This window comes from Papaver somniferum, chromosome 6, assembly GCF_003573695.1.
Source record: "Papaver somniferum cultivar HN1 chromosome 6, ASM357369v1, whole genome shotgun sequence".
Lineage (NCBI taxonomy): Eukaryota > Viridiplantae > Streptophyta > Magnoliopsida > Ranunculales > Papaveraceae > Papaver > Papaver somniferum.
The window spans coordinates 117222342-117232826 of record NC_039363.1 but is presented as its reverse complement, the minus strand read 5'-3'; the positions used below and the strand labels follow the sequence as shown (position 1 = coordinate 117232826).

At 37.9% G+C, this 10485-nt stretch overlaps 1 protein-coding gene across 1 annotated transcript; it reads right to left on the bottom strand.

The window, feature by feature from the left end:
• Positions 1-1081: 1081 nt before the first annotated feature.
• LOC113289005 (probable protein phosphatase 2C 60) lies at positions 1082-5401 on the bottom strand. Its single transcript, XM_026538163.1, has 5 exons — positions 4889-5401; positions 4203-4631; positions 3560-3927; positions 2422-2658; positions 1082-1726 (listed from the first exon to the last, which is right to left on the bottom strand). The coding sequence occupies exons 2-5, from the start codon at positions 4519-4521 to the stop codon at positions 1457-1459; spliced, it is 1194 nt and encodes a 397-aa protein (XP_026393948.1). The 5' UTR covers positions 4522-4631; positions 4889-5401; the 3' UTR covers positions 1082-1456.
• Between the last annotated feature and the right edge of the window lie 5084 nt (positions 5402-10485).

Genomic DNA, 10485 nt, shown 5'->3' with positions numbered 1-10485 from the left:
TCAATTATCAAGCTAGAAGTGGAGACTGCATTAATTCTATTCTATTGCAAAAATCCTTAAGTGGAGCCTCAAAGGGCGGATGATTATGGCTAATTTGTAGAGAAGAAGAAGAAGGAAACTTCTTAGTCTCTGCTGCATATATTGAAAGCAAAGCATCACAATTATTTCAAATTAAAGAAATGGACCATCCATTCCCTACACATGGGTGGTGGTTCTTTTCCTTTCCTTTCCTTTCCTTAACTTAAAAGATGAGCAAGCAAGCAAACCAAGGAAATTTCCATTGCACTCACTTAACATGTGGATAACAACTGAAACCCAATCCTTGTTTTCAGAATTATTGACAAGAGAATTTTTATTATTCTCTCTTTCTTTTCTTTTCTGATAAATTCTTAAAGAGTTTATAACCTTCCATTCCATACAAGTGTGTCCTTCTCAAGATCTACTTGTAGCTTTCTATACAATTTCAACATGGATAGGTTTCTTTCTAATTCCACTTCTTTCACACTAAAAGGTGACCCATGTGATCAAATGGTGCTCTTATCACAAACCGTAGCTTTAGTTTTCACCACCTTAACTTCTGGGTCCCACTTGGATTCAGTCAACCCTGCAGCACCCACAGGAACAGTAGGTGCATGCAATTGAATTTTCATGGTACTAAATCATTTTTACAGCACCCAAAATCAAAGGGCTATGGACCAAACACAAAGCTTTAAAAATGCACGAACATCCAAATGACAGCAAGCAAGCAAAGGTTTGTCTATGTTTTCTCGCAAGGTTTTTTTACTCATAGATATCCAGTGTTTGGACCAAGAACAGTTGTCAGACCAAGTTTATCTACATATTCAAAGGAATGAAGAAGCTGAATCAGCTGTGACTCACCTAAATTGAAATTGGAGATTGATGTTAATAAATGCAATCACTCTGAGAAGATCGTTCTGTTTCATTCAATCAGTTGAAATGGTCTCCTCTGACTCCTATCTCATATATTTATGCAAATCTTCTGTCACAGAGAAAGCTGTCTGAATCATATTTCTGCTAATACGACATTTGAAGCCATAACAGGTGAAATAAACAGGAAATCTGGAATGAAAATGGAGAAAATTTTAGATTTAGAAGGCTGTTGTCTCACACAATTTACAAAGGATAAAACACCTCAAAAAGAAAGGAGAAAAGAAATTTGAATAAGTAGTAAGAAACTGTCCTAATGTAATTCGAACTTTATCACCTTGAAGCTCTCTATCTATATCTCTCTATCTCGCTTCGTTTTTCCTTGTTTCTGTCGCTTAGAAACTCGAGTGCCCATCCTCTCAGTTAGATATTACAGTTCACGTCCAAGAATTGAAAGCCTGCTCCCCCTCTATCCTTCCAAAAAATTACCCGACGGCATACCCTAGTAAGGAAGGAGATCTGGGTGGGTCCACTGTTGAATACAACAAGAGAATACAAGTAGGTCTTATCAGGTGATACCAAGTTCGACGGGTGTGGCACAAGGAGCAAGAGTGTTTGAAGGTATGGTAACCCCGCCCCCTCTAACAGATATAGTTGGACCTATTATCGAGCTGGCCCTGCTCACGAGGTTTGTATCAAGGAAAACCACTACAACCGTGATGTCATCGTGGAAATGACGACGGACCCCGCGATCGATTTTCTTCAGATCCGAGTATCTCATTTCTCTCTTCTTTGCTGCTTCCTGCAGTGCAGCTTTCACAAGCCTCTTAGCACTTCCCTGCAAGAACAGGAAATGGAAGTGAGCTTTCATTCTTATGCTCACAAGAGTGGAAGTTTCAAGTAGAGAACCACAGGCATGTGAAAAGAATTTTCAGTTAATCATTTTTTACCCCCCTAGCAATAATATGACCAGGTAATTCCTTTCAAGAATGCAATTTAACCTACCAATCAAATATCTAATTCATGAACTCAAGATGATCTGATGTTTGTTGAAGAGATTCAAAAAGTAGTCAAATTCAACCAAGACGAAATCACGTCAGAGGGAGACAGCTAGGGGTCTGGTGGGATGGGGAGCAAGACAAGAAACATATGCAGAAAATGTGGAAATCAGTTGGTTTACTTTTAGTACTCGTAAAATCAAACTAAGGTTTGTTCTGTCCATCTAAGAGGTGGCATGGAGAATGAGTGGCTGACTATGGTGCATGCTACGTAGGCTTGGAATTCACAACTATATAGTGTTACTTTTACTAGTAGCACAAATATGATATTCAACATGTAGTGGTCAACTAGAAGTAAGAAACTCCAGTTAACAGCATTACATTAAGTTTTGATATTATTTCAAGTGTAAGTTGCTACTTTCAGCAATTTGTAATCATTCAGGGAATTTAACGGAGTGCACTACAGCTAGCTCAATCATCTCCTACACAGTTAAGAAGAAATTCGAAAAAATTTCAATTAAAATGAATATCTTACATTACGCTGGTGCTTTTGAACCATCTCAACTGCTTCCTGGTTGGTGAAGTGCTCCCAAAGCCCATCAGATGCAAATATAAGAAACTGATCATGTGGCTGCAATGCCTGAGTAGAAATAGCTGGTTCAGCACTTAGTATAGGCCTTCTGATGGGATCTCGAAGACGAAACTTAGCAAATAAAGGCTCCCTGTTGAACTCGGCCCTTTTCAAGTATACATCACCAATAGATCTGGAAATCTGCAAGACAGTAAAGGATCATTAGATAAAATCTCGTAAAACTTGCAGCAAGAAAAAGAAAATGACATACGTTTCCAGACAATCTGACCAACAAATATGGCTTTTATCTTGCCACATGTCGACGTGATCACAACTACTCATCTTGCCCATATTTGCTTGGTACCCTTCCTATCATGAAAAACTCTCAACAGCTCATATGGACAACGCACCACTAGATCAGATGAAAACCATTACATATCAATATCAAAGCATCCAACCACTGCAAGAATCATTCTCGCAGTTGCCATCCGAAACAGAAGCCCTTTAGTATTTCAAGTGTCACTGACTGTAAACAAGGAACCTACCAACAAACGGGATAACTCATTTTCATCTTTCAACTCCAACATCCCCAAGCTAACAATCTCCCACAGGTTGCATGCGAAATTCACATCTTTACCGAAATCAATCCAGCAATAACCCCTGGTCACTCTCACTCAATAATAAACTCTCAACACCTACATGAAATGCTACGACCAACATAAAAGGCAGAAGCATTCTGAGGAAGAGAATAGCAAGACAGAGGCAACTCATGGAGCAACTGAAACAAAGATGCAGAGAGGTGGTGCAAAGTCTATGAAACACCAGAAGGAAGTTGAGAAAAGTCATTCAAAAAGCATGAAAAAGGCCACTCGATGCAAAGACAACAAATTCCATGGACTGTTAAATTATCAAGCAAAAACTACAACTCCGGAGGACAAGATATGTTTATACTACAATCTGGCACCAAGTTCATCATCAAATACTTTTGTGTTGACAAAAATGCTTCTGAAATTATTAAATTAACTTGAGAACAAACAAAAAACAAAATACCCGAATCCAAGCTCATTCTAACATCCAATTTGCCACTCTTGGAGAATGTTACCTGTATGAGGCCCTTAACACGCCACACATTGTGCTTTAAAACTACAATATGTGGATCCTCAGGGTGTAAAGCATGCAGCTCTTGTCTCACAGACTCTATGCTGGCATTGTGCTCTGTAGATAGTTGAAGAGCCGAAATCTCTCCAGTTGCCTTATCAAGTCTCCCCAAGACAGCTCGGGAGTCACCAGCGTTGGCAATATAGAGAGTCCCGTCGCAGATGACCCCGACAAGACAGCAAGATCCAACAGCTGCAAATTGGGGATTAGTGGACCATCGTCTGGACACAACAGAGATAAACCCTTCTTCAGTCGCTAGAAAAGCTTTACGGATAACATCTGCAGACATAGATTTTTGCTCTGAAGCAAACCCTGCAAACAGACCAGCAATTGAGATTTTAGGAACAACAACTAGATACCAAATTACTCGTGCTAAACACCAATTAGAGTAATACCAGTTCAAAACTTATCATTCCAAAGTGTTTGAATCAAATTAGAATTGTGAAGGGGATAATTCACGAAAGCTCCTAACAAACTACTGGATTTTTCTCTCTGCATCATGCAATAAATATTTCTTTAAGATAAGAAGTGGAGCCTAAGATCACAATCGAATACATGAAATTCATAGGATTGAGGAAGCTTCTTACTCTTTAGATGGCGGAAGAGGTGATCATTGACGAAACGTGCTGTCTCAGGCCCTCCATGTCCATCATAAACTCCAATAAAAGTCCCATACGGACCAGAATCGTAATTGCTTAGAGAGCCAGATTCAAGCTGGCTCTGATCTTCAAGTAAATTATTGGCTTGAACTACAGCCATTGAAAATTCTCCATTCCAATGTTGCCCAGTATCTTTATACCAAAGCAGTCCTTCTTGCCGACCTACTGAATCCCCACCTGAATGAACATAACGATCCGATGATGGCCGCCAACAGGCCCTCAGAAGGTTCATCAATACAGATAACATCCCTCATCTCACCACCTACGCCAATCTCCAATTTTACACATCCAACTAAGGATGCAACAACCAAAAATTAACCCTCCCCAGAACAAAATTCTAACCTGCCTTCTACTCCTCTGCAAAACCCAACAATTAAAACGCACCCAAGAGTCAGAGAAGAGAAATTCAAGAACCTCTGAGTCAAAATTCGAAGAAAACAATCGAAAAAAAGAACCCAAATTCTTCAAACAAGTCAAATCCTACTTCTGCTTTTTATTCACAAAATCAAGAAAACCGAAAAAAAAACCATTTTTATTTTTAGACTCTAAACAAACCCCAATAAGAAATTAACAATTTATAAAAGAGAATAAGAAAAAAAGGAAGAAAATTTCACCGTATTTTGTTTTGTTTTTCTGTTATACTTGGCTGTATTATCTAATATCTGGACTTGGTCAGCTTATACAGTCTCCTCTACTGTTCTACAGCTGGTAACGATTAAGATCTAGTAAGAGACAGACATGTGATTGCGAAAGCGTTAGATCTAGGGATCTATCAAATCAGATAGAAACAGATGAGGAGGAGAAGCCCTCTTCTTCTTCTTCCCTCACTTATTGTATAGGGTCTGAAGTTTTGGACCGAGAAAAAGAGAGAGAGATATTACAGAGTGAGAGAGGAGGAGAAGAAGGAGGGAGAAGAATATGATATGATAAAAGAAAAGGGGGTGGTTTTCTTTGAATGAATGTTTGCTGGCGATTGGGCGGAACTGAAAGCTCTTGTGTGTAATATTATGATTTCTCCTTCTTGTGTTCTGTTTTAGAAAAACAAACCCACGAAAACTACCAAAACAGAGAAGGGAAAAGCCAGCAAAGCAGAGGGGTAGCTAATGGCTCCACATAACGAGAGAGAAGAAGAGTTTTTATTTTTATTTTTTTGTCTTCTTAGATTGAATGAAGTGATATAGTAAGGACCACTTATCTATAACGCCAACTGCAAATTAGGCACTAGTTTATGTTTCATTTGATTTCTATCCCTCTCGTATTAACACTCATTTTTTGGCATGTTAACAGCCACACTACCTAGGCCGGACCCTATGCACCATAGTAAATTTTTGCGTTTGATAATACCAGGTGGTTTGGCAAACCAGTTGCAATTATTATAGAAAAATTGTGGAGCGATGGCTTTTCTATTGATCAATGTGCATCAGCGGTGAAGACTTTATCGCTGGTAGTTCAGTCTAAGTCCCTCGAAATAAAGGAAGAGGTTTTTTTTGATATACACCCATTTGACAGTGTGTTTTCTAAAATACACTCGTTTTTATAATATTTCTAAAATACACCCGATACGATAATTCTGTCTATTTTTTGAGTAAAACGGCTAACGGCTGTTATGTGTACAGCTGTCAGCACATGAAAGAGCCTGAAAAACCTCGTTGAAACATGGTTTGAGTCGAATGGGAATTTAGGATTTGAAATGAATGAGATTTTGAAGCAGAGAAAGCAATTGAAGAAGGGGATCTGGTGAAATTGATTTAATGAGTTTGTGAGATTGTGAAGGATGATTTGCTGGGAAACTAGAGTGGAGATGTAGTTGTTGGTGGTTAAGAAGAAGCTGTTTGGATCGATGGGTGTTTGCAGAGAGTTAAAGACATGGATAGAAGCTGAGAAGAACATGAAGAAATTGATAGATGGGTGACTGCAAAAATTGCATTGTTGTTGTTGTATGGCGATGAACTCAATTCCTAATTCTCTAATTTTCTCTTGAGACGAGGCCAACAGAAGAAAGACAGAGAAAAAATCGAAATCTCATCTTCTTCTTAGTATTTTGTTTCTGATTTATGGGTACATCAGTAATTTTGGAAGTTAGATAAATCTGTATCGTATGTTCCATTCGATAGATGAACGGCTAGATCTTTATATATTGTGTACTAACGTTTTCATGGATGGTGGGTTATTTTAGAAATATCAAAAAAAAAGGGTGTAATTTTGTAAACAGGTTTCAAATGGTGTATACTGAAAAAATTTCCACTAAAGAATGTCGTCATCTGTTGACTCATTCCATTCTATAAATAAACATTGCTTTGACTATTTCTCTTTACACCTTTTCTTCTTCAAATTTTTCTTAATAAAAATCTTACTGATCAGTTGTTATTATTTTTCTCCAAATTTTTGAAATTTTATTTTAAAATGAATAATCCAAGAAGAAGCAGAAACATAAAAGTCAAAGAATCGACCAACACTATAAGAAGGGACTAAACTATGAGCAGGATGAAAAATATGAGTTTCAAAATGTTAGACAACGAGTTGGTGTTGGTGTGCTCCTTATGGATGTATCTAGCTATCCAAAGCGAGTTAATTCAGTCAATCTAAGAGGTGGGTGGTCTGAGTTCTGTACGGTGTTCAAGTACCTCCACCATGTTGTTCAAGAAAAAGTCTGAAGTTATCCTTAGTGGCGGATGTATTCTATGAATCCTATAAACCATCGGACACAAATTGTTCAAATTATATTAGAATGATGTTGGAAAACTATGAATACGTTTTATTGAAGGATTTCGAATGTGGTAGGTTTGATTGCTCTTATAATTCAATTTTTGGATTTAGTTTTTAGTTATGCTTATATTCAATTTAGGTAAATGTGAATTATCGTCATACCTGAACTTTAAATATGAATATGTTGTTTATAGGAGTTACACCGTCATATTCGTAAATGTTTACGGGAATTAAATGTAAGGAAAATATATTTTCATCTTACAAATCAAAGTAGGATTCTCAAGGAAAACAGAGATACCAACTTCAATTATACTCAACTAATCCTGAAAGAAACCCATAGTGTTAGAGAATTGGTCGATCGAACTCACAAGCCTTGCTATCTCAAGCTTGTTCTCAAATTTAGTTGTCAAAACTATATTTTAATTTATAGCTTATAATTAGTTAAGTCTCGGATTATGATAGAAGTGTAGTTGAGAAACGGACATCACGGAAGTAATCATTGCTTTCTACCGTTTGAAGGCGATGATCAACCAAAGCTTTTTGTAGAATTTCTTCAAGAAAAGGTAAGTGAAGACTGAACCGTCTATTTCTCAAGTTATATTCATATTTCTATCTATGGGACGATGTCGAGTAACTAATTAGACTATCATGCATATACAATAATTTCGAGTCAAGTTTATCTTGGTAATTAGTTATCGAAATATTACGACTAAGCTTAATGAACATTTGTTTATACTTGATGAATATCGGTTAAGGACAATTTATTGTTCGCAGTCAAGATCATGATTCAAGTTTCATCATTCAAAAATAGCCTGGAATAGTGATATGTGTCAGTCATGTTATTCGTAAATATTTCGAATCGATTTAGAGAGAAATATAGAACTACTATAGATTCGGATATAAGGCAGTGTTATCAGTCTTACACACTCTTTGAGAAATTTCATCGCGGTATTGATCTACTGGTGATCACACTTCTATGTTATTACTGCAACATACACTCCGTAAGATTTTCTTATGTTGAGTCATACCGATTAAAGTTTCTCCTTATTCCTAACTAGCGTTGAGATTAATTTAATTCGATATTAAGGATACAAATCCATGTGATTTTTTAATTTTCGACAAAATCCTTCTTTTTCATAAAGCAAGGTCACTCACGTTGTTCTCTTGGGAATGGGAGGGAGTTCTAAAATGAACTTGTGATTAATTGCTATATCTTTGTGGGGTGTGTGGCTGTGGAATTTGAAGGGGATGTTTATATCATAAATCTCCTAGATGAGCGCTAAGTATTGTCTTATTATGTAAAATCATCTAAATAAAGTTGATATGTAACTACCTTGGAATCCTGAAGTATCTTTTGGTTGTATTCATTACGATCCAATGATTTTCGTATTGGTAATTTCGCACTACATACATATGGTTTACGGATCATTATGTAAGGGGGGAGTGAATCAATAATCTATCGGTTTCACCTATTATGCAAAAAATGTAAGTATTGATTAAGGGGGAAAACATATCACCGTAGTATTGTTTCAGAGTTGGGATATAACTGAACTTTGGAGAAGATAATAATAATATGTTTATGTATAACGACGATTGAGAATATTTGTTTTCAAAGTTTTTATCGTTACGAATCTTCAACAATAACGATGCTAAGTTGAATACATTCAGAATCATTGCAACTTGAAGTAACGAAGAATTCAAGAAGTTGAAGAAACCAAAGAAATCGAGCATGATGGATTCGAGGAGTTTTTTAATCTTTTTTTTATACATATGTATTGATAGTTATGTCACTAAAATTGACAAAGGGGGAGATTGTTAGAGGATTTCTCGGTCGAACTCACAAGTTTTGCTATCTCAAGCTTATTGTCAAATTTAGTTGTCAAAACTATATCTTGATTTGTAGTCTACAACTAAGATTAAGATATAAGTGCAGTTGAAAAACAAACATCATGGCAGTTATCACTGCGTTCTACCATTTGAAGGCAAAGATCAACCGAAACTTTTGGATCACTTCTTCAACAAAAAGTAAGTGAAGACTGAACCTCCTATTTTTAAAGTTATATTCATCTTTATATCTATGAGATGCTGTCGCATAACTAAATAGACTATCATGCATATGCAAGAATTTTGAGTCAAGTTTATATTGGTAATTAGTTCTCGAAATATTATGATTAAACTTAATAAACATTTTTTATACTTGATGAATTTCGGTTAAGGACAATTTATTGTTCGCAATGAAAATCATGATTCAATTTTTATCATTCGAAAATAGCATGGAACAGTGATATGTGTCATTGATGTTAATCGGGAACGTTTTGAATCGATTTAGATAGAAATATAGAACTACTGTAGATTTGGATAAAAGGCAGTGTTATCAGTATTACAAACTGGGAAAACTGTTTTAAGTCTGAAGGCGTATTACATGTACTTGTACACGTAGCGGAGTAGCTATATGTCTACAAGCATATTTTTGCTACGCATATCCTTATGCACATCCTGTAAAAATATGTTAACTCATGAACCGGATCTGTACGCATACCCGTATGAAAAACGAAAATGAATTGTGGTCACGGAACCGGTTCGGTATGCATACCGGTACGCGTACCAGAAAAGTTTTATGTTCTTGAACTCGGTTTGTGTATCCATACCGGTACGCATACCAAAATATTTTTTTGGACTCCAGTATTGGTTATAGTATTAAGGTACACATACCGGTACATCTGACATGATGTCACTATGACCATTAGCACATTTACTGAATAAATCAGCATGCCTATGTAAGAATTACCGAGGTACCCTCTTTTTTTTAACATGGGTCATGTTCCACGGCAGAAACCTTAACACTGACTGACATCATCTATGTCAGACCCTAATTCTCATGCTACCGCGCCAAGGCATGCCAACCATGCCAGCCGCACCACTGTGCCAATGACGTACATGCCAAACACATCTCCTCACAAAGGCATGCCAACCATGCCAGCCGCACCTCCGCGCCAAGGCACGCCAACCATGCCAGCCACACCACTGCGCCAATGGCATGCCATGCCAGCCGCACCTCCGCGCCAAGGCACACCAACCATGCCAGCCACACCACTGCGCCAATGTCATGCCATGCCAGCCGCACCTCAGCGCCAATGGCATGCCATGCCAGCCGCACCACATGTGCCAATGGCATGCCAACCACCTTGTCGCGCCATACCATGCCGGCCTTCCCTATGCGGCTACCAAAACGAAGGTGTGTGATGATCAACGGCCACCCTTCCATCTTAGATGCAAATCTTAGCCGTCCAAGGTCGCCAAACAACGCATGGTAACCTTTGGCTCAAAACCCTAGTTTTGGCCACACCAAACTGCGCCAAGGCATGCCATGCCACATGGGCCAATGGCATGCCAACCACCTTGCCGCGCCATACCATGCTGGTCTTCCCTATACGACTACCAAATCGAAGGCGTGCGATGATCAACGACCACCCTTCCATCTTAGATGCAAATCTTAGCCGTCCAA

Bases quoted from the DNA above. Each gene is read 5' to 3' on its own strand.
- LOC113289005 (XM_026538163.1), bottom strand. From the start codon at position 4,521: ATGTTATCTGTATTGATGAACCTTCTGAGGGCCTGTTGGCGGCCATCA. The intron at 3,928-4,202 runs GTAAGAAGCTTC...GTCTGTTTGCAG, and splicing joins CCTCTTCCGCCATCTAAAGA to GGTTTGCTTCAGAGCAAAAA. The intron at 1,727-2,421 runs GTAAGATATTCA...CTGTTCTTGCAG, and splicing joins TTCAAAAGCACCAGCGTAAT to GGAAGTGCTAAGAGGCTTGT.